This window comes from Pseudorca crassidens, chromosome 11 (assembly GCF_039906515.1).
Source record: "Pseudorca crassidens isolate mPseCra1 chromosome 11, mPseCra1.hap1, whole genome shotgun sequence".
Lineage (NCBI taxonomy): Eukaryota > Metazoa > Chordata > Mammalia > Artiodactyla > Delphinidae > Pseudorca > Pseudorca crassidens.
Genome location: NC_090306.1, coordinates 59,086,513 through 59,111,676, shown reverse-complemented (window position 1 = coordinate 59,111,676; position 25,164 = coordinate 59,086,513). Strand labels below are relative to the sequence as shown.

Below are 25,164 nucleotides of genomic sequence, written 5' to 3'. Positions count from 1 at the left end.
TGCAGTAATACATCATATAAATTGAAACCAAAACCACAGATGAGAAGAACATTAGGGAGATGAAAGAAAGCAGGATTTGGTGAGAACAAAGAGAAACTTTGTACAGCTAGAAGTTTACGGGGTCAATTTGAATGGCATCTGTGATTTCAGTGACATGAGAACTGAGGTCATCTGCTGATGTGCATAATAAGAGTAAATAGACTTGTGGTTTCAGTTCATGCATGTAATGAAACCAAGTAGGGGTGACAATTCTCAGTAATTTTGAGATCATGATTTGACCAGATAAACTGGAAGGAGAATAAACCAAAATTTTGATGATAGAGATTTGACTGTATCAATAACAGCACACTGCAATTTACAGATTCCTTTTTCCTTGGAAAGCTTTTCCAAGTAACCTGCCAATTCACACGCTCTTCTCTAAGCCTTGGTGGAGCCGTACAATGATATACCATGACTGCTCAGTCAGAGAAAGCTGAGTTCAAATTCTACCTCTGGCTCCAAAGGACTGTGTGACTTTGCAAGTCATTTAATATCTGCAAGACTTTACTCCCTCATCAAATGAGGGAATTGAATTAGATATTCTCTAAGCTGCCTTTTAGTTTTACGACTCTATTAATTTAATGAATAAGGGGAGTGGTGATTCAGTGGACTGGGAATTTTCAAACAGCATTGCTGAGGAATTCACTGAGGGTAGATAAGGAATTACTGAAGAGCAATGAAGTCTGGTAGCGGACAGAGAGCAGGTAAGCTAGGGTGAGTAGCCAGTGAAAGTGAGAAAGTAAGCAGATTGGAGTGGGGGCGGCTACCCAGAGTTGGGGATGTCATGGGGCATATTACACAGGCTACTGCAATCTAGTTGGTTAATTAATTACACATTGTTTTAATTAAAAATAACTAAAAGTAATTAAAAATCCAGATCAGAGAGTCCAGACTGGGACAGAAGTCAGATATACCCCACACCTTTCACCACCTATTTTTACATCACGATTATGATCCCAGTTCACTGGATGATGCATTGAAGAGCAAGGATCTTACCCATAAGTCCCTCCAATAAAATTCCAGAAGAAGTCCTGGCCCATCAGCTTCTCACGTCATTCACAGGTCACATTTCATTTCTCTGAACTGTCACATGACACTTCATATTGATCTGGTTCATCGGAGGCAATGTTCTGATAATCAAAAGACATCAGTTTTTCCTTTTAAGTTTTAAACTATTTTAAAATTCTCTTTAATGCAAATGAAATGCACTATTACTGTAAAAAAGTCTAACATTCACACACATTATGTAGATACTGACAGTCCCTATAATTCCTTTTCCTATTGTTAAGATGGGTGAAAATTCCTCCAAGTCATGCTTTCTCTCTATACGCTAATGTAATATTATTTACAAAAAACGGAATCATGAACACTATTTTGCAAAGTGCCTTTTTCTTGCTCACCAACCAGTATAATCCAGGTATTTTTTCATGTCAGAGCATACAGATGTGCTTTATCCACTTTGACAACTACAGAGGAGTCCATCATATCACTATATCATAGCATAATTTATGCAGCTCCTATTGATGGGCATTTACCTTGTTTCCAATTTTTTGTTATGTAAAGAATAGTGCAGTGAACATCCTTGTATATATCTTGCATATTTGGGTTTTTAAAAATAAATTTATTTATTTATGGCTGCATTGGGTCTTAGTTGCTGTACGCAGGCTTTCTCTAGTTGCAGCGAGCGGGGGCTACTCTTCATTGCGGTGCGCGGGCTTCTCATTGCGGTGGCTTCTCTTGTTGTGGAGCACGGGCTCTAGGTACGCGGGCTTCAGTAGTTGTGGCACGCGGGCTCAGTAGTTGTGGCTCGTGGACTCTGGAGCGCAGGCTCAGTAGTTGTGGTGCACAGGCTTAGTTGCTCCGCAGCATGTAGGATCTTCCTGGACCAGGGCTCGAACCCATGTCTCCTGCATTATCAGGCGGATTCTTAACCACTGCACCGCCAGGGAAGTCCCCGCGTTTCTACCTTTCTTGAAATAATAGAGCATAATATGCTGAAAATGCTGCTTTTTCTTCCATCTTCAACATTAAAATGGCTACACAAAACTTCACCAATTTTGATGTCTTTTAAATGCATGCTGATATGACAGCTGTCACATACAATCTAACAAAATTGTTTCAAATGAAGTTAAAGACAAGTAAGTGCTACTAGAGCCATCTTATGGAAAAAACCAAATTAACCTTTTGGCAAACCCAGTAGAATGAGACTTCTCCCCATTCTTTTTTGATTTATCCCCAAGCCCTACCCTATACTGTGGGCATTGGGGTAAAAGGTAGGGGAGAGCTGAATGATGCCTAGCACAATTAGAAGTGCCATCTCCAACCCCCCAGAGAACCCCTGGCAGAAATCTCAGACCACAGCTTTGTCCAACCTCCATAATGCTTATAAATGTCACAACCTAGAAAATAAAGCAACAAAGTAAAAATTAACCAATCCACCAGGGCAGGTAGATTAAAAGTATCTTAAAGTACTAGAGTGGCTAGTTATCACTCTGTAGAAGGTATAGAATCTGCATTAGGCACATGTGTGGTTTCCATTTTTAGCAGCTTTGTAACATGTTAATATTATATGTTTTCCAAAATACTTTCCTACTTATTGTTGCTCCTAGGTTGCCAAGATGGGTCGGCCAACATGGCCTTAAAAATTAAATACCACTAATGTTCAAATTAGATGAGTCAAAAATAGAGGACTCACCATGTGGATCTGAACAGGACAGCCTGAGGATAAGGTAGAGAAATTAGGGGAAGTATGTAAAATTGATGCACAGCTGCATCCTATATGTCAGCAGTCCCCAACATTTTTGGCACCAGGGACCGGTTTCACGGAAGACAGTTTTTCCACGGACTGGGGATGGGGTGGGGATGGTTTTGGGATGATTCAAGCGCATTACATTTATTGTGCACTTTATTTCTATTATTATTACATTGTAACATATAATGAAATAATTATACAACTCACCATTATGCAGAATCAGTGGGAGCCCTGAGCTTGTTTTCCTGCAACTAGATGGTCCCATCTGGGGGTGATGGGGCTGTCTCAGCTCCACCTCAGATCATCAGGCATTAGATTCTCATAAGGAGCGCACAACCTAGATCCCTCGCGTGCCCAGTTCACAGTAGGGTCCCCACTCCTATGAGAATCTAATGCCACCTCTGATCTACAGGAGGTGGAGCTCAGGTGGTAATGTGAGTGATGGGGAGCGGCTGTAAATACAGATGAAGCTTTGCTCACTCACCAGCCTGCCACTCACCTCCTGCTGTGTGGCCCTGTTCTTAATAGCCACAAACCGATACCAGTCTGTGGCCCCGGTTGGGGTCCCCTACTATATATCTTTGGAACAGGCATGAAGGACTGAATATTGTTCTATGTAAAACTAATGACACTGTGGGAGTTAGGCAGAACAATACTTAAGATATGATCTTGGCTGTCAGAGAGCTTCTGTATGCTACAGTGACTGCAAATAAGAGATGCATGGTCACAATACTATGGAGATACATTAACTGTAACGAGAGAGTGTGAATTGCTTCAAGGCAAAGAAATACATCAAGAGGCAGAAACAGCAACTGTAAACTGCATTTATTGAGTGCTTATTGGGCACTGGGTACATCAGATACAAAAGAGTTGGGATGGGGGCAGGTAAGAACTTAAGAAATTAAATACACACATTAATTTTACCACGAATTCTAACTACTAGGGAAGTACAAAATTCGTACAAGTTATACTTTATAATGAAATTTTGATGTCTGTCAAAAGGATAAGCTATACATACAATGCAATAAAAATGTTTTAAAATTGTGCTTAGTATCACAGAACTACCCCGAAATGGGTTGATAAAATGCCTATACAGCATTATACACATATATTTTATATTAAAGATTGCTTGTAAAGTACAAATACTTTGACCCCATTGCTGAGAAATCTATGGCTGACAACTATATGTGCAGTTCCTCTAAGAAACATTGCAGCATTTGTAGTACATCTCTCCTTTAAACTCCACCTTATTTTTAGTTTCACTTACTATCGAGTTCTCTTCAGAACTGTTTATATTTCTTTTGTCTGATCATCTTCTTCGAGCTTCCTGATTTCATTTTTTAAACAATTTATAGTTTCACGACTTGCTTTTAATCTCTCTTTAAGCTCTGCAATTTCAAAGCTTGTTTTTTTTTTTGCAGCTTCTAATTTTTCTCTGGTTTTCACTTCAAGTTCTGCAACTAAAGAAAACATACACTTTTACTGATTTATTTCATTTTTCTCACATGTACAAGATATTTCATAGAGCAATAAATGTGGCATTTCCTTAGGCCAATGTTTTCATGATGAAATGCGGACAACTTAAGATATGTAACTTTAGACAGAGGGGGGTAGGTAAGAAAGTCTGAACTCTCCAGAGAGGATCTAATATGTTTTCTACCACTAAGAATGAAATTCTGACCACTAATTTTTTAAATTTTATTAAAAAAAATTTTTTTGACCACTAGTATTTTAATTCACAGTTAACATTTTAAGACATAATATCTTAAATTATGTCTTAAAATTATGTCTAATTTTCTAATTTGATTTGGAAATGAGGGAGTATACAGTCCAAGAAACATCCAGCTAATAAGAGTTTACTAAAAACAGTACTCTTAAATTTATGTACAGGTAAAATTTACATAATCACACTGGTAAAACAAACCTCTATCTTTTTTCAAAAAGATATCAATAAGTGTCTAGGTTTGAATTCCAGCTCTATCATTTACTAGATGTGCCACTCTGAATAAGCTATTTATTATCTCTATGCTCTATTCCTCATTGCTAAAATGAAGATTATAATAGCAAACACCTCATAATATTATTTGTTTAAAAGATTTAAAAAGAATACTGTCTGGCACATAAAAAGCCATATTAACTACTATTATTACTGAATATTTAAAACATTCTAGCTGGCTACATAACAAATTACAAAATAAAAATATCATTACTGCAAAATAGATTATATCGATTTAACTATTCCACTTGGATAGTGTAGCATCAAGTTTTACAGAGAAAAATGACTACTATCATCCAACATTTCCACCTTGTGGACATTTCAGGTAATTGCTGCTGACGAATGTTGAGGCACAGTTGTTTGTTAACCTAAAAGGATCACTAATTGGAAGCAGTGTGGTTTGGTGAAGAAAAAAAACCAAAACCATTGAAATCAGAAAGACTTGAGTTCAAATACACCCTTGGCCCCTTAATAGCTGAATGCTGATATCTCTAAGTCTCCCTTCATCTCGTCTTTCTATATGATACAGTTAAAACTTCGTATTTCTCGGATTTATGAGGATTAAGTAATATACCTAAAGCATCTAGCGCATTAAAAACACACAATGTGGGACTTCCCTGGTGGCGCAGTGGTTAAGAATCCTCCTGCCAAGGCAGGGAACATGGGTTTGAGCCCTGGTCCAGGAAGATCCCACATGCTGCGGAGCAACTAAGCCCGTGCGCCACAACTACTGAAGCCCACGCACCTAGAGCCCGTGCTCCGCAACAAGAGAAGCCACCGCAATGAGAAGCCCGAGCACCGCAACGAAGAGTAGCCCCCGCTCGCCACAATTAGAGAAAGCCCGCGCCTAGCAACGAAGACTCAGTGCAGCCAAAGATAAATAAATAAAATAAATAAATTTATAAAAAAACAAAAACAAAACACGCAATATGTCCTTATTTTCCTCACTGCTGGTGCTTTCTTTTTGTGATATATTTTGTAACACAGGTAAACTTTTATATTGCCAAAACAATCCATATTTTTCTTTGTAATTTTTCATTGCTTTTATTTTTTAAATTATTTTTGAAGACAGTACATACACATGATACAAAATTAAAAGGCTGAAAAGTGTAGACTATGGAAAAAATGTCTCCTTTTTATATGTGTATGACTGATTTACTTTGCTGTACACCTGAAACTAACACAACATTGTAAGTCAACTATACTCCAATAAAAACAAAAACAAAAAAAGCCTCCTTTTACCCCTGCCCCCCACCAACCAGCACTCTTCCCAGAGATAATCAGTTAGGTTTCCTTGGTATCTTTCCAGAAATAATTGGTTCAGAGACGAGCATACACCTAAGTGTGATTTCTCCTCACCCCCAACACAAGTGATGTCACACTATCCACACTGCTCAGCACCCTGCTCTTTCACTTAACATTACTACATCTGAAAGCTCACTCCATATCACAGGGCTGTCTCATTCTTTCAAAGGCTGCAGAGGACCTCATTGAATGGACATACATAATTCATTCATCTGTCCCCTCTGATGTACATTTGGAGTATTTCCAGTTTCCTCTATTACAAACAATGCTATAACGTGTATGCTGCGCATAATCATTCCAGTATACTTGTGGGCTAAATTCCAGTAAACAGTAATTGAAGGACATTTGATCTTGTAAATCTGGAAGAATGACAAGTGACTCTTAGAAGTCCTCTTAATTTATAATCTCACTAGCATTGTACGTCTATTTCCCTACTGCATCAACTTTTTGGTCTTAGTTACTCTGAAAGATTAAAAATGGTATTTCAGAATAGTTTTACTTTACATTTCTATTACTTCTGAGGCAGACAATCTTTTAATATGTTTAGGGGACATTTCTCGCTTTCTTTTTATGGATTGTCTGCTTTTCCTTTGCTCATTTTTCTTTTAGGTTATCGGCTCTCCCCACCACCCTTTTAAAAAATTGAGGTATAACTGACATATACTAGTTTCAGGTGTACAACATAATGATTCAATACTTGTATATATTGCAAAATGATCATCACAGTAAGTCTGAAGTTAACATCTGTCACCACATATAGTTACAGATATTTTTCTTGTGATGATAAATTTTAAGATCTACTCTCTTAGTAACTTTCAAATATGCAAGACAGTATTATTAACTACAGTCACCATGCTATAAATTACATCCCCAGGACTTACTTTATAAGTAGAAGTTTGTACCTTTTTGCCCACCCCTCACCTCCCACCTCTGGCAACCACCAATCTATTCTCTGTATGTGAGCTTTTTTTTTTTTTTTTAAGATTCTACATATAAGTGAGACCATACTGTATTTGTCTTTCTCTGATTTATTTCACTTAGCATAATGCCCTCAAGGTCCATCCATGTTCTCACAAACAGCAAGATTTCTTCCTTTTTTTTTTTTTTTTTTTGCGGTACGCGGGCCTCTCACTGTTGTGGCCTCTCCCGTTGCGGAGCACAGGCTCCGGACGCGCAGGCTCAGCGGCCATGGCTCACGGGCCCAGCCGCTCCACGGCATGTGGGATCTTCCCGGACCGGGGCACGAACCCACGTCACCTGCATTGGCAGGCGGACTCTCAACCACTGTGCCACGAGGGAAGCCCAAGATTTCTTCTTTTTTATGGCTAATATTCCATTATGTATATATGCGCGTGTGTGTGTGTGTGTGTGTATATATATATATATACATATATATATATACACACACACACACGCACATATATATATAAAACACCTCTTCTTTATCCAGTCACCTGTTGATGGACACTTATGTTGTTTACCTGTCTTGGCTATTGTAAATAATGGTGTAATGAACATGGAGTTGCATATATCTTTTCAAGTTAGTGTTTTTGTCTTGTTCAGATACGTATCCAAGTGGAATTGCTGGATCATATTGCAGCTCTACTTTTATTTTCCTGAGGACCCTACATACTGTTTTCCATAGTGGCTGCACCAATCAACATTGCACAAGGGCTTCCTTTTCTCCACATCCTTGCTAACAGTTGTTATTTCTTGTCTTTTTGATAGTAGCCATTCTAACAGACATGAAGTGATATCTCATTGTGGTTTTGATTTGCATTTCCCTGATGATTAGTGATGTTGAGCATCTTTTCGTATACCTGTTGGCCATCTGCATGTCTTCTTTGGAAAAATATCTACTCAGTTCTTCTGCCCAATTTTAATTAAATTGTATGCGTTTTTTGGCCATTGAGTTGTATGAGTTCTTTATATATTTTGGATATTAACCCCTTATCAGATACATGATTTACAAATATTTTCTCCCATTCAGTAGGTTGCCTTTTCATTTTGTTGATGGTTTCCTTTGCTCTGCAGAAGCTGTTTAGTTACTGGTTATCAGCCTTTTTAAATGATGTGCAGGAGCTCTTTATACATTAAAGAAACTAGTCATTTGTGATTTGAGTACAATATTTTTTAATGGCTTGTCTGTCTTTAGACTTTGTTGACAATGCTGTTTTACTATGCAGAAATTTTTATCCCCTTGCTCTCCCCCTCTCTCTCCATATTAATTATAAAACATATATGGAGTGAAAGGCACATTGTGAGATGGTGGGATACAGAAGTAGGAGACAGACAAGAAAGAAAAATGCATTACAGTGTCATGAGATAATCATAGGGTGCTATGACATACCAAGGGGAAAGGGTGTGTGTGTATATCAAAGAAGGCTTCTTGGCAGTAGTAAAATCTGAATTGAGTTTTAAAGAATGAGAAAGGAATTAGGTAGATGAAGTGGACATAGTGGGCCTTGGAAAGCGTACAGAAAGATTTGGGAAACAACAAGGAGTCCTATATGACTGTAACAGGTAGTTTTAAATCTAGTTAGGAAGACCTGATTTAACTCATTTGTCAGAGGACAGCATGTACTGTAGATACAGATTTTTGTGGTCTGATTTAGTCACTATACTTTATTTTTGACAAATCATGAGACTGCAAAGGGTACCATATATTGAAAGAACTGGGTTAATTACCAATGAGATGATAGGGGAAAACATTTAAAAACTTCTTTTAGCCTGTTCTGGTTTTCTGCTTCCAATATATTAAATGCTTATACATACATTTAAGATATATATATATGTATGTGTGTGTGCCTGTGAGTGTATATATATATATATATATATATATATATATATATATACACAGATAGATAGATATAGATATAAAATTTCTGTTTTAAATTTCCAAATAAAGCTTCAATTTAGAGTAAGTCAATCCAAAGAAGAGTTAATATTTTTGCAAAGCCAATGTAACTTACTGGTTAGAAAAATAGACTGTAAGGCTTTTTTTTTTTTTTTAATATTTATTTATTTATTTATTTGGTTGTGCTGGGTCTTAGTTGTGGCAGGCTGGCTCCTCTGCTGTGGCATGCGAACTCTTAGTTGAGACATGCATGTGGGATCCAGTTCCCTGACCAGGGATCGAACCTGGGCCCCCTGCATTGGGAGTGCAGAGTCCTAACCACTGTACCACCAAGGAAGTCCCTGTAAGGCTTTTTTACAAAGAGATAGAACAGTTCATCGGTTAAGAGCACACACTCTGTCTCGGTTTAAATCCTGCTTTGCTGAGTGATTTGGGGCAAGATATCAAATCTCTCTATGCTCTAGGGTCTTACCTAGAAAATGGGGCTAACAGTAGTACCTTCCTCCTAGGGTTGTTAAGGGTATTCAATAAATTAAGAAATGCAAAGCACTTATCTAGTACATGTAAACTCTCTTCAAGCATTCACTATCATTTTTAAACATTTTGTTTTTTTGCGGTACGCGGGCCTCTCACTGTTGTGGCCTCTCCCGTTGCGGAGCACAGGCTCTGGACGCGCAGGCTCAGCAGCCATGGCTCAAGGGCCCAGCCACTCCGCGGCATGTGGGATCTTCCCAGACCGTGGCACAAACCCGTGTCCCCTGCATCGGCAGGCGGACTCTCAACCACTGCGCCATCAGGGAAGCCTATTCACTATCATTTTAATTATTCCTTGTAGAAGCAATTTCTATTAAAAGCTAGATCCCTAGTACTTAAGTAAATTTCCATGGGTTTACCAGTATAAACATCTTTATAAACTTTTAATGTGTTTTAAATTTTATAATGAGCAACCTCTATCCCGGCCATTACTCTATCTAAAAATATTACTATGTTTTTAGAGCCTAAGTTCTGAGGACTGCTTAGGATAAAGTCCTGGCTCTACCACTAACTCATGTTAACTTGGGCAAGTTTCTTACTCTCCCTGTGCCTCAGTTTCCTTTTCTAAATGGATTACCTAATAAAGTTATTGTAGATCTAAATGAGTTTATACATGTACAGATTTACAAGAGTACAAACAGTAAGCACTCAATAAAGCTAACTGATATTACCAAATATTGAGTATAATGCTCTCAAACTGGTAAAAGTATACCTACCTTTTTAAGACCTTTGATTAATATTCCCAAGTTGCTTTCCTAAAAGGCCTACTCACACAAACAATTCATAGAACACAGGGTTCACCACATTCTTAATAGGTACAACTATTAAAAATTCCTTTTGCTTATTTGATACAAATATAACCACCCATTATTATTTGGTTTGCATTTTAAAAATTACTAGCAGGGTCAAATATTTTCCCTTTTTATTTACTAGTCATCTCCTCTTTCATCTGTCCATGTCTTTTGTCCATTTGTCAACTGAAGTTTAAAATTTTATTCTATTTTATTTATTTTAGGGTTTTAAAGATATTAATCCTTTGTCATATTTTCTACAAATTTATCTTTCTTTTTTGCCCTTTTGAAATGAATAAGTTAAATATTTTTTTGCAGAATCAAGTTTGCCTTTCTTTCAATGTGATTTCTTCTAACACTTCAAATTTAGAAAGTCTTCACTAGCCAGGACAGTCATTTCTCTAATTTTTTAAACAGCTTAACTGACTTTAAAAAAACAGTTAACTGGGCTTCTCTGGCGGCGCAGTGGTTGAGAATCTGCCTGCCGATGCAGGGGACACGGGTTCGAGCCCTGGTCTGCGAAGATCCCACATGACGCGGAGCAACTAGGCCCGTGAGCCACAGCTACTGAGCCTGCGCGTCTGGAGCCTGTGCTTGGCAACGAGAGAGGCCCGCGCACCACGATGAAGAGTGGCCCCCGCTCGCTGCAACTAGAGAAAGCCCTCGCACAGAAATGAAGACCCAACACAGCAAAAATAAATAAATTAATTAATTTAAAAAAAAGTTAACTATCATTAATTAAACTGGAATTTGTTTTGATAAGTGCTATAAAGCAATGATCTAAATTAAGTTTTCTTCTCAAAAGTTATCAATTGTGTCAATACCATTTACAGAATTATCCTTTTCTTCCTTATGGATTTGACACTGTTGAGAAAATAACCTGAAGATAATATAAAACATGCAATTTACTGATAAAAACTTCCGAAGGTTATAAATCTCCACACATAAACTTTAACACGTCAAAAATTAATTTGTAGAAAAGTCTTTTTATGAAACATTTGTCTCTACTATTATACTATATTATATAGTATAATATATATATGAATTAATGATATTATTTTTGTTGAAAACACAGAAATATGGGTACTTGAATTTAAAAAGAGAAGTTTCCTCTATGAATTGGGCACATTTCATAGTATGAGAGAAAGGAGATCTATAATGGAGAGAATATGACCAGTAACAAATTAAAATAGCATGTGACTAGTGTTTTTTAACCTTTTCAAAAGTGATCATATACGTATCTGTTTTATGTTCATAACAAAGTAGCCCAAGTATTTTTTCAGATGTAGAAAGTGAAACATAAAATTTTTTAATGAGTGTGATTTTCAATTTTAAATGACTACCAAGTAGCAATTATAATCAGTATTCAGATCTTTTAACTCTTGGTCAGGGTTTCATGAAAATACAAACAAAACACTACTATAACCAACAATGGTTAAACAGCAACCTCTTTCTCTCCTGCTTTCTCATCCCCCACCCCCCTTCTTTTATTGGATCGCTTCTTCCAGCCTATAACGATACTGGTCTGTTTCCCCTGAAAACTCTGCTCTCTTGACTCCAAATCCTGCTCTGCTACTGCTTCAAGGGCTACTTTCCCTTTATAGTCAAGCTCCAAGACAAAGTTGTCCATAGCACCTGTCTCCAATTTCTCATCTCACTCTCTCTCTCTCTTTTTTTGCCAGCACTGCACGGCTTGCAGGATCTTAGTTCCCTGACCAGGGATTTGAACCCAGACCACGGCAGTGAAAGTGCCAAGTCCTAATCACTGGACCGCCAGGGAACTCCCTCATCTCATTCTCTCTTGATCCACTTCAACTGATCTTCTGTCCTTACTATTCTCCTTCAACTGCTCCTGTTAAGGTCACCAAGGACCTCCACCTTGCTATAGCCTATTTCTTGGCTCTGATCTTACTTGACCTATCAGAGGTACTGAACACAGCTAATGACTATTTCCTGATACACTTTCTTCACCTGGCTCTAGGATATTATGTGCACCTAGTTTTTCTCCCTCCACACTCACTGTTCTTTCCTAATTCCTTTGCTGGTCATCTCCTTAGTCTCTAAATGTTGGAGTGCTCAGGGCTCAACCTTTGAACCTCTTTTCTATCTTCACTTACTCTTGTGATGATACCATTTGGTCTCACAATTTATAAATCCATGTGTATATTAACTTCCACATTTATATCTTCAGCCTAGACCTCTCCTTGAATACCAGACTTTGAGCACAATTGCCTTCTCAACATCTCCACTTAGATGTCTTACAGGCATCCCACAGCCATCATGTCCAAAACTGTACTCCTAATCTTTCAACTCAAAGCTGCCCCTCCCAGACTTCCCATCTCTATGAAAAGTAATAACAATTTTTGTTTGTTTGTTTCCTCTGGCCCCAAACCTTAACAGTCATTCTTTGTTCATCTCCTTCTTTCATATATTGTTGTCAAATCATCAGCAAATCCTACTGTACCTATCTTCAAACTAGAACCTGACCCCTTCTCACCACCTCCATTGCTATCATTTTGGTACTACCCACAATTCTATATCTGGATTACTGGAATAGCCTCCTAACTATTCTGCTTCTACCCTTTCTGCTTTACAGTCTACTCTCAACACAGCAACCAGGGTGATTGATCTTTTTAAAATATTAGTCTTATACTGTCACTCTTCCTGCTCAAAACCCACAAAAGACTTCCCATCTCCTTCAGTTTAATAACTTAAACTCCTTATATGAGCTGGTCCCATAATAACTTCTTTGGCCTCATGTCCCACTCCTTGTCCCCTTGTTCACTCTACTCCAGGTACACTGGCCTTCTTGCTGTTCCTCGGATATGCCAGGCATGCTCTTACCTCAGGGTTCCTGCCCTTGCTGCCACTCTACACGTAACATTCGTCTCTCATGTAGCTGCATGGATCATCTCCCCACTCCTTTTGGTATTTGCTCCAATGCCACCATTTCAGGAAGCATTCTCTGACCTGATATTTAAAACTCTTAACCATCTCCTCCCACCAAAAGCGCTCCCTCCCCTACTTTAGTTTTCTTCATGCCATCCAATCACTACTTCACATTTCATTGTTCTGTTTATTTAATATTTGTCTTCTTTCCACTAGTATGTAAGCTCCATGAGGGCAGGGCTTTTGTCTGCTCTATCCTCTGAACAATGCCTGGCATCTTACTGTTGCTCAATATATACTGTAAGCAAATAAATGAAAAAGCAAAGGAAAAACCGAATAAATGGTGACATAAATGTCAACACAGGGTCGGTAAGTAGATTTCATCTTGAATGACAACTGCAAATGGTTGGCAATAGCTGCATGAAACAATGTGTAGGGGATTCTGAGGCCTCGTAAGCTAAAGGGAAAAGACAGCATGACTGACTGACTATCAATAAGACATTCTGGTCTTCACCACCCCAGCATTAATATAAAACTATGTCAGGTGACAGGTTAAAAAGAGAGAGGGAGAAACTAGTTCACCGTACACTTAAGTATAATTATGTTCTGCAAGGTTCTTCACACCGATTTTGTTAGCAAAGACTAGTAAACAGAAAATGATTGAGTGACAGGTTAAGCAAGATTAATGAAAAGCTATGCTTAAATGTAATTAGTGAATAAAGACAAACAGTATTTCAGAGTGTGTCAGAGGCTGTCTTTTACCTTTTTGAAAGTAGGCCTACTTTGAGAACTATTTAAAACATCCTTCTTACCTGTTCTTTAGTAATACGTATATTGTATAACTCCTAAAAATTTTACCTGTATCTACTAAGGAAAAAAATTTGATAGTTGCTAATCATACAATCCTTTCACCATTACAGAATACATTATTTCTCAGGATTAATTATGAACTCATGGCACTTACATTCTGTTTCATGCTTATAGGCTCCTAAGGTAAGCTGACGAGATGTTGTTAATAATTGTTGCATCATTGCTGTTGGGTCTTGAAATATCTAATGGAAGAGAATGAAAAAAAGCCCAATAATTGCAAAATCTACAATTTAAAATGTTTTAAAAACTCTCATTATAAAATCTTCTTACCATTTCATCATAGAACTCTGAAACCACTGTCTTTTTTCCCAGCATTGCATTGGTGTCTGATTGAAATAGCTTTAATAAGTGATACAGGGTTACCTGTGAAACAAAAACAGACATGACATCTGTGCAATGGTTTTTATCATCATTATGAGACATCATCATTTCTGTAACTGATTTAGAGACTGAGTTAGTAAACACATCAAATTCAGGATCTTGTTTCAACTACAACTTACTGTGGCAGGTCACCCAAATTCTGTGTGTACTTTTATTTTCCTATTAGGTATTACCTAATTATCTACATCTATTCAATATGTATGTTTTGAAGAGGGTAAGCAAACATTAGTTACAAAGCATCTCTAGAGAGTGACTATATATAAAAATAACACAAGATACAGCTATGGAAATTAAACTGGTAAGTCACTAAGATGAATTCTTTTACTAACACAGGCGACATTTGATTAACTGTGACAGTTAAAGTTTACAAACTTACTATGGCGAAAAAAGATTTGATACTTTCAAAAGGAATGATCAATACTAAAATGCTCAGTGAGGACAAGTTAATTTCTTTAGTGTAATAATAAGATTAATACATAAATAGCATAATAAACAAACACAAAGTTAGTCAGTGAAAATTCACTTCGGCAAGAGCAATATGTCTTCAAAATATTTAAAAACAGATACAGCAAGACATCAAAGGAAAAGCTTTGCAGCGCAATGAGTGATTATTTGAGCAAAACAAAACCTAGCTGGTAAAACATCAGAGTTCATGTTGAAGGTATAGAAACCAATTCAAAGGCCTCAAAGAATTTTCCAAAAAGTTAGCTAAAATCATCATAAGGAGTATAGATCATATGCCATATTTAAAGCAGATAATTTGACAAATTTCTGGAACAGACAGAAAGCAGATGAGACTACACAGATGGATAAACCATAACAGGGAAATCCATAACCTAAAATCTTAAAGAAGAAAACTGCATCAGAGGTGGGAGCTGCTGCCCCCAGTGGAGCTCTGGGGAGAGACTGCGAGCACAAAGCTGGCAGGTACAGAAATCAAGAAGGCTGTGGGGCGGCTAGGCTGGCCAACCTTCCCTCCTCTCCCCCCACTCACAGACGAGAGAGTGCACCTCCTGTGGGACCTAGAATTCTTCACCCAATCAAGTGAGAGGTAAACAAAAACAAAGATATTTTCAGAGAGCATTGGCTCTGAAATTTTACTTCTCTCGCATCCTTTCTGAATAAAGTCCTGCAGCAAAATGAAAAAAGAAACCAAGAAAGACAAAGAAAAAGGATCATCACTAGGAGCTGACAGGCACTATCTAAAATTGAAAAATCCAACCTTAGGGATTTAAATACACGAGATGAATGGGAATAATTTCTAGAGGAACTGAAAACAGTAACTGTGGTTTTCCTGAGGAAGGGGTCAGAGATGGGGGAAAGAAGATGTTACGGGTTGAACTGTATTCCCCAAAAGATATGTTGAAGTACTAAATCTCAGAACATGTAAATGTAACGTTATTTGGAAATAAGAGCCTTTTGCAGATGTAATCAAGTTAAGATGAAGTCATTGGGGGGGGACCCTAATCCAATATGACTGGTGTCCTCATAAAAAGAGAAGTGACACAGAAACAGGGAGAGAGAGAAGGCCATGTGAAAATGGAGGCAGAGACTGGAGTTACGCTGCCACAAGCCAAGGAACGCCTGGGGCCACCAGGAACTAGAGGAGGCATGAAAAGATTCTCGCCTAGAGGCTATGGAGAGAGCGTGGCCAACACCTTGATTTGGGACTTCTAGTCTCCAGAACCGGGAGGATAAATTTCTGTTGTTTTTAGCTACTCAGTTTGAGGTACTTTCTTATGGCAGCCCTAGGAAACTAATACAGGAGACTTGTACTTTTTAGTTTTTAAATCTTTTAAAAAAACTATATGCGTGTCTTTTATAATTTAAGAAGTATTAAAAACTACATCATAAAGCCTTCCATTCCCAAATTTATTATTCAGACCTGGAGAGGCATTCATGCAGATATAGGCAATGAATAATTTCAGGACAGATGTCTCTAATTTTCAGTGGTGTTTGAAGATTCTTAGAGCAATGAAAATGCCTATACTTGCCAGAGATATTTCTAGGAATAAAAACCCAATATTAGCATTTTGCTTTTAGAAACAACCATTCCTTTTACAGTGGTTTGATGAGTAATAGGTTACTGGATAACAGAAGTAAATCACAAGTTACCCATATCTTTCTTTTATATTTTAAATAAACCTCATATGACTTATTTTCTGTAAGAGCCAACTATTCAAAAACTATAATGGGTTCATTATACTAAAAGAACACTACAGTAATTTGGAGGGGATAAAACTCAGGCCTATGTAGATCTATATGGAAACCTATTCAATAAAGGAATCACTCCAGAAAGGCAAAAGATCGTATTACCCTACTTTGCCAAGAGTTGACTTTGAGAGCTGTCTCATAATGACGTTACATTATATAATGATTTCTTTCAGAGATGTATTTTCCAATTGAGGGCAGGGTAGGGAGGAGAGAAGGGGGAGACAGATGAGGAGGCAGACAGGTAAGGCAGCACATTCTCAAAATAAAATGAATTCAAAGCAATCATACAAAGTTAACAAGAACCTCTGCTCTAGTAACATGACCAACTTCTTCTTCCTCTCTCTCAACATCTGCCTATTCTGTGCTCTATTCTCCCTAATAGACTACTTTGGTTAAGGATAGGTGTAGTGTCTCATCTTTGTATCCCACCCCTTGGGCAATATCTTGCAAATATGGATATTTAATAATTTCTTGTCAAACAGAATATAATGTCTGTGAGAGTATCCCAGAAGGACAAGAATGGTAGGAGACCTGGAAACCTTATCACATGGAAGATATTTAAATGAGCTATAGATGGTTCTTCAGGAGAAAAGAAAACTAAAGTATGAATAGTTATCAGTAAAAAGTTCAAGGAAGCTTAACATAAAGTAGAGCTTTCTTAAAACTAGAACTACCCCAAACCTGAATAGGATGTTTCACTTAATAACAGAAGTCAATATTCTCTTCTTGCTATACTGGACTGCCTAAAGGAACTTCTATGAGGAAAAGTACGGTCTACCTCAATGGGTCCTAAATATTATTGCACATCAGAATTACCTGGGGTGCTGGCCCCTCTCCAAACCTGTGAATCACGCTCTGTGGAATGGGGCCTAGAAGTCTGAACTTATAAAAAAACATCTCAGGCATTTCTAATGCAACTAGTTAGGAACTAATTCTCTGTATCACTGGCCCAGGTGACATCCAAATCCTTTAAAAGCACATCGTTTTACAAATGTAATCTGATAATTAAAGTGTCAATGTTTGGTGCTAAAGGAGCGAGCTGAATCTATCAAGATGAAAATTAATGGTGATGAACACTAAAGCCCTGAAACTGGAGTTAAACACCAGCCACACAAATGTGCAATGAGAGAGCCTGAGTTGTGACCCTTTAGGTTTAAAAATAAAACAGGCTTAGTGGTTTTAGTCAAAAGCAAGAGTAAAGGAAGGAGTGTGAGGTCTGAATGCAAATACCTGGATTCAAAAACTAACTCCACCACAATTAACTGTGTTTTTGAGCACATGACTTCATCTCTGAGCCTTAATATGCTCATCTCTAAAATGAGGATCTCACCAAGCTCACAAAGCTGCTGAGGGGTCAAAGTGAAAGCTTTGAGAGACTTTTTACATTATCAAGCAACAATCTGAAGAGATCAAATAATGAAAAAGTCAGTGGTTATAAATAAGGATCCAGGTATAAGATAAAGCTGCTAGTACTGATGACAGTTTGAAAATGTACAAAGACTTTCTAGGGCTTTTAACTATAAAAAACCGGACACTCCCATTTCAGAGAGCATATGGACTCCACTTGTTTGTTACTAATAACCAAACGATACTAATGAATTTTAAATTTTTTTGCTGTAGTAATCATGTAATTTCCATGATTCCTTTCAAATAACTGTTCACATTCTATCCCTTCTTTTTATACTAGAAAAACAAAAGAGTTTTGAAAGGCACTTCACTTAAAAATGAAAAACCTTAACTCATAGCGAGATACACCAAGCCATAAGCTTACATAAAGTATACCTGAATGAAAATGTCAACATATAACAAGCTATTGAATATTGTAAAATTTTCACAATTACTAAAAAATCCATTTTATATTTGCAGAGATTAACATTACTCACAGGTCTTTCATTAGGATCAATGAAAAATATTTTGATGATTATTTCGAATTCACCCCAACCTGTTTCAGTAATTTCATATGGAGGCTTAGTAACAACTAAAAGAAAGAAAAAAATAAAACAATTATAAATTGTAAATTACTGATACAGTTTCCTAGCTCTTTTAAAATTTATAACATTATGAATTTTAAAAAACTATTGTACCTCTTAAAGGATTGCCATAGCTTTCATGTAATTTAAATTGGATTTTCTTCACATATGCTGACATATCCTAAAATACAGAGGCATTAATTAGTTCTGCCATCTACACATAACAATTAGGAAGGAAATACACAGAGCACCTGTGCCAATTTTATAAAATACACTTCCCCTTAAATTTTATGGAAACGAATTTTCTAAGAAACATGAATTATACCCTGGAGGTTTGTTTTTAATTTTAAACAAAGGAAGGCTGTGCAGAATTCTTTCAAAATTCATAATATATAGAAATATATATGTCCCTAATTCATTGTTTTGCATTCCTATTTTTATATATCTCTGTAGACAATACTCAAAATCAATTTTGATTTTTCCATAAAACAACAGTACATTTCCAATATTTTCTACAGAAATAAACATATACACCAAAGCAAATCTAAGAACTAAGCAACTTCAAAAAACAAAATTATATTATACAAAGGTCAACTAAGCTAAGCAACCTAAAACTGTTGGATATAAAACTCTTCCTTTCCTTAATTATATTTTGAAGCACAAAAGCATATTCATTAGTTCCGGCACACAAAAGGGATCCTGCTAGCGAAGGAGGCCTTTTCAAAAATAATTCATTATAGAAAAACAGGAAAATGCAAAACAGAGTAAGTTGCATTCAACAGTAATGTTCATTAATCTTTTTATTTGCTTTCAGGAATTTTTATGTGCTTATTATCTACATATTTTTTTAACTGGGATCCTACTGTAATAATATATTACTATCTGCCTTCATCACTTAACATTATTTTGTGAACATTTTTTCTGAGGCAGATTTTCATAAGCCTCTTTGAAGACTATTTTGGGAATACTTTCATTCATTTTTTCTACAAATAGGAGTGACTACCAATACTGTTAGATGCTATAATGATAAATAACAGAATCTTGTCCTCAGGGTCTCACTGTAAAGTGGGGGGCAGACAAGAAAATCAGCATTTCAATGCTGTAATCTGTAATCTGTTGTGTGCATATTAGGTCATGTGTTATGAGGACATTAGGTACAAATCCATAGGAAAGGCAGCTATTTTAGTCTTTGGAGATCAAGAAAGTAGATCTAAAGAAAATACACTTGAACTAAGACCTAAGGGAACAATAAGAATGGAGTGGGTGGGAAGAAAGGAAGAGGTTTAAGAGTGTTCCTTTGGGAAACTGAGAGTAATTTAGTATTGGTAAAATGTAGGATATAAAGAAATGAGGCAAACACAGACAAGGGACAAGGCTGCAGAGATAGGATAGGGAAAGGTCATGGCAGGCCTTCTAAACATGATAGCTTTATGATGAGGGCAATAGGTAGTCACTGAAGGTGGTTTTGTTTTTTTGTTTTTAACAGCTCTATTGAGATATTAACATACTACACAAATCACCCATTTAAAGTTCACCATTCAATGGTTTTTAATATATTCAGAGTTGTACAACTATCACCACAATCAATTTGAGAACATTCTATCACACAAAAGGAAACCTCATACCCATTCTTCCTCCCACCTGCTGTCAACCACTAATCTAGGTTCTATGTCTATGGATTTGCCTATTATGGACATTTTATAAAAATGGAATTATACAGTATGTGGCTTTTGTGTCTGGCTTCTTTCACTTGCCATGTTTTCTAATTTATTCCATGTGTTAGTAGCATGTATCAATACTTTATTTTATTCCTTAATAATATTCCACTATATGGATACACTACATTTTATTTATCCATTCATCAGTTTAGAGACATTTGGACTATTATGAATAATGTCACCACAAACATTCATATACAAGTTTTTGTGTGGACTTTGAAGGTTTTTTTCCTTCGTCTTTTAATTTTATTTAATAGAGAATAGTATAAATGCTGAAGAAAAAACATTATCAAGCTTAATTGGTTTCAACATGTATTAACTCAGCCTTTTGGTGGAATATATGAAGAAAAAAAGAACTCAAAAGTCAACTGCCTTATTCTTTGTCCTTGAAATTAAGATAACTTTGGGTTGCATCACTACTTGATGTCCTGTAGATTTCAGCTCAAGACCTCTACATTCAAGTGGTCACCTTTAAATTGTGGCTACAGCTGCACTGAGTTCAGTTACTGTAAACTGTCCTACATGGCAGTTTAATGTGTGGCATATTCCCCTTCTTTCAATTTACCTCTAAATTTATCATCTCTTAATTTATTAAATGTGACTGAACATACTGTGGGGTACATGGGAAGAAAAGAGTATTCAGCATTGGAAGTAATTTTGAATGATAAGTCAGCATTTCTACCCTTAAAATTGACACTATAAAGTTATTTTGAATAATTATTCAATTTATTTTAAAAATGTGACCCTTGATAAAGTAAAAGTATGTCCAAAATTCTAGTCTCTTACAGGTGGTAAAATATAATTCAAAGTGTTTGAAGCAGACTACCTTTATCATCATCAAGCTGTGAATCTACCCTTGGGCTATTTGGCACCATTTTCATCTTTTCAGAAGTAACAACTCTTGGTGACATCTCTAACTGCTTTTTCAGATGTTTCTGAAAGGTGACGAATGATTACAATGATAACATAAATTCTCACCTGCCTTCTTGCTTCCACTATATTGGAACAATGATATTTGAAATACAGAATGAAGGGTTTTAAATAGAGGAATAGTTTATTCATTCAGTAAGTATCTGTTGAATACCCACTATGTACTTACTGCATTCCAGGCATTAGAGATTCAGTAGCAAAACCAAATTACCAGCAGCTAGATTATGTAGCAGTTTGTCTTTCATCTTTTCTGATGGTCTGATTACCAAATTATCACTTAAATTTACTATTCCTGAAATACCTGATTATATACTAGGCTACCTTAAGGTGTGGTGATTGGAAGACGTACTGTGCATATAGCATAGTTCTTTTTACCGTAACTTAATTTTAATTAGAAAACATTTTTGGAAAGTTGATTCTACTAACAATTATAGAAAGATGACAGCTCTTACTTTATTCTTTCAACTTTTTTGGTAACATTTCTACAGTGGGCCAATTTTATTATCAGTTACTATACAATATTACAATTTAACTCTGAGCAAAAAAAACTATAGCTTCAAAAAAGTTTTAGGAAAAACAATTACCTACCTCATTTCTATATGGTTTTACATAGACTGTCCACTGATGGGTGTGCCCATCCTCTTCTCTTTTCTTTCCAAAATATCGAGCAACATTACCATAAACTATTGGTTTAACGATTGTAACCCCCTACAAGAAAACAATTTCAACACCAGTTAACACTGTATTAGGCTTCCCTGGTGGCTCAGTGGTTAAGAATCCGCCTGCCAATACAGGGGACACGGGTTCGAGCCCTAGTCCGGGAAGATCCCACGGGCCGTGGAGCAACTAAGCCCGTGCGCCACAACTACTGAGCCTGCGCTCTAGAGCCCGCGAGCCACAACTACTGAAGTCCATGCACCTAGAGCCCGTGCTCTTCAACAAGAGAAGCCACCGCAATGAGAAGCCTGCGCACCACGACGAAGAGTAGCCCCCGCTTGCCGCAACTAGAGAAAGCCCGTGTGCAGCAACGAAGACCCAACGCAGCCGAAAATAAATAAATAAATAAATTTATTAAAAAAAACCACCACATTGTATTATTACCCAAATAAACAGAATTAGAACTCTGAAAGCTTGTTTTAAGAAATGGCAGGCAGTCTAACAACCTAGAGTTTGCTTATAACATGGATTTCCCTCAACAAATAATTTCCAGACAATTAGCCTCATTTCATAATACCACAAATAACTAAACACCACATTAATTACAATGTTCTCACTTTGAAAACGTGTATTTAAATCATGTGGAGTACTTTGAGAGTTCCTTTTTTCTTTCTCTCTCTCTTTTTTTTAAAAAGAAACAGAAAAAGCTCTATTTACAAACTTTAAAGAGCAGTCTGGAATAACGCTCACCAACTTTACCATCACCTGATGGTAACGTCCTTATCAGCTTACACCAGGGTTCTCCAAAGCACAGTACAAAAATTAAAGACAGTTTGGAAGGGGATTTTAGGTAGAATAAGGGCAAACATTTTCATTTTATTACTTGTGTTTAATCTGTATTAGAAAAACCATAACTATAACTAGCAATTCAAACCCACAATTTCAAAAATAGTAATGCTTAGGAAGGGACTTGAAAAAATTGATTTAAACAAAAATGTTAAACACTACATTTCGATTCAGATAATGGCAAAGAGGCACTTGGACGACTCAAGCTCGGTAATCCCTGGACTGATGGCATGTGTGCTATATTTGTGTTCAGTTCTGAGATGTACATACATGTTTCTCATCACATCCGGTTAAGTGTAAAGGCAGATTACGATGAAAAGGAGATAGAAAAAATTCCAAGTGAAGAAAATTACTGAATGTTGCACACGAATTTGAGACCAATTGTTCAATAGTAAGACTGTATCTGAAGGTCAAAGAGCAAGATATATCACATGTGAAAAGTGCTGTGCCAATGTAATCAACAATTAATAAGAAATGAGGAAAAGCAGTGAACAAATGGAAAAACTTTTCATTGTGACTAGATAATTCACAAATAAAACCAATACCTATTAGCCTAAAGTTAGTTCAGGAGAAGGCAAGTGGTTTGTACACAAACTTAAAAAAAAAAAAATCACAGCAAGTGTCCTTTTGTGGTACCCAAAGATGGGGCCTCACATTCAAGGCCCGAATGAATAAGTACAAGGAGCGTTGACATGGTGAGGGATAATAGATCCTGAACTGCTACAATGTTGCTAGGAACTTGGGGAGTTCCTCAATGATGAAAAGCGGGTTCATCTGCCAAAAGACTTTCTACCTGGATCAAATTTATCTAAATTGGGAAAAGATGCTTACAAGACCACATAACAATCAGCATGGAGAAGAAATAAGTCCCTAATTTTAAAGTTTTACATGACTAACTCGGACCCATTTTCGGTGGAAAAGCATTTGAGGACTACAGGCCTAATCTCAAGTGATTCTGGACTTAAAAGACTTTTAGAACCTAACATGATTACAAATAGAGAGAGTTCTGTAAGTTCTTCTCCAAAAGCTAGTGTTCTAAACCTTTGTTCAGTAGTACTTTCTTATTATTCCAAAACCTCGCCCAAAAGTGAGGGAAAATGTATGTTTATGAACCTTATGGTACTATGAATTTTACCTGGCATCTGTTTCCCCCTTCCATTAAATTTCAGTAGCTTTTGAAACTTTCAAAGCACTGTGTATGACAATTGTATATTCAGTATAAAATTATGTGAAAACAATACGACATACAGAAGGACTCAAAAAAAAAAAACCTAGATAAACTAGATTGGTGCAAAAGTGGGTGATTTCTTTTATAAAAAATTTTCCTTTCTGCGGTAAATAAAAATCCGAAGGGGTAAAAATAGGTGTTATATCAGGAACCAGTTGGTCGTCTCATAAAAAATTAATGTGCCAGGGGATGTAGTAAAGTGAGTGGGAAATGTGTCACAGTGTCATACATTACGTTAGGCTCTATGATCACTTTAATTAAAAACTAAGAAGCTACCGTGTACTGAGTGTTCCCTATGTGCCAGGCAGTGTTATGTTCTTTGCATGCCTTGATTAGTATCTTGGCTGTAGCCTTGGGACTTTAGGAACACCATGAACTTGGGGAAGTCTTCTGAACTTTTCTAGTTGTAAATACTGGGAGTGATACTGCCTTTGTAGGGACTGAACCAGAGAATCGGGTAAAGCGTCCACCCACTGTGCTTACTTCGCACGGTATCTGCTACTGTTATTATCCTCACAATAGGTGGGTACTGCCCTCCCCACCGCCTTTTTACAGGTGACCTGGGTTGGCAGAGGATGAGCAGCAAGCCAGGATCTCCCAGCCCCGCAAGTGGCTTTTTCCTCAGCAACAATGTCCGGCTCTCCCCCAGGCACCACCGATTATGTTTGTTTTTTGTCTGGGATGGAAGGGAGGCGGTGACACATGAAGTTGGGGCCAAATGAAATCATGATTTTCCCTCTGGGGCTTTGACTCGCCTTCCGCCTGGAAACCGCGGCTCCCGCCCGAGGAGAAAAGGCGCGAGAAGAAACAGGCAGGCCCTCCCCAGGCCGCGCCACGAGGGGCCGGGGCGAGAGAGCGACTCCCGGAGGGGAGGCGCGGGGCGGGCACTGACCTTCACTCTCCCGCCGGAGTCAGGCCCAAATTCGGCCATTCTCTTGAACATATTGTCCTACGGAAGAAGCCGCCGCCGCCAGGGAAAGAGACCGGGGCCGGCGGACTCGCCGCTCCGCTCAGAGGCCCCGCTCCTCCCGCGCGGGCCCAGGAGGAGGGTTTCCGGCCGAAGGAGGACGAGTCAGCTGAGCTCGGGGTGCTGAGGGATCGCCAACGCCTCACAGGGGAGGGCGTCGCGGAAGCCCACTCACCCCCGCGCGGTTGGAGAGCGGGCCGGGAAAGGTGGCAACGGCGAC

General features: G+C 37.6%; 1 protein-coding gene and 1 non-coding gene across 4 annotated transcripts; both read right to left on the bottom strand.

Moving 5' to 3' along the window:
- Positions 1 to 856: 856 nt before the first annotated feature.
- YEATS4 (YEATS domain containing 4) lies at positions 857 to 25,150 on the bottom strand. Of its 3 annotated transcripts, XM_067697300.1 has the most exons (8): positions 24,870 to 25,147; positions 21,835 to 21,954; positions 18,713 to 18,779; positions 18,512 to 18,606; positions 14,304 to 14,396; positions 14,128 to 14,215; positions 4,059 to 4,251; positions 857 to 1,169 (listed from the first exon to the last, which is right to left on the bottom strand). In XM_067697300.1, exons 1-7 carry the CDS (start codon positions 24,918 to 24,920, stop codon positions 4,082 to 4,084), a joined length of 684 nt encoding a protein of 227 aa, XP_067553401.1. In that variant the 5' UTR covers positions 24,921 to 25,147; the 3' UTR covers positions 857 to 1,169; positions 4,059 to 4,081. The 3 variants fall into 3 exon arrangements, with proteins under 3 accessions (XP_067553401.1, XP_067553400.1, XP_067553402.1); XM_067697299.1 differs by lacking the exon at positions 857 to 1,169 and having other exon boundaries at positions 3,816 to 4,251; positions 24,870 to 25,145; XM_067697301.1 differs by lacking the exons at positions 857 to 1,169; positions 4,059 to 4,251 and adding an exon at positions 6,646 to 9,298 and having other exon boundaries at positions 24,870 to 25,150.
- Positions 9,213 to 9,285, bottom strand: TRNAG-CCC (transfer RNA glycine (anticodon CCC)). Its single transcript has one exon. It is a non-coding gene; the product is annotated as a tRNA-Gly (tRNA).
- Positions 25,151 to 25,164: the final 14 nt, after the last annotated feature.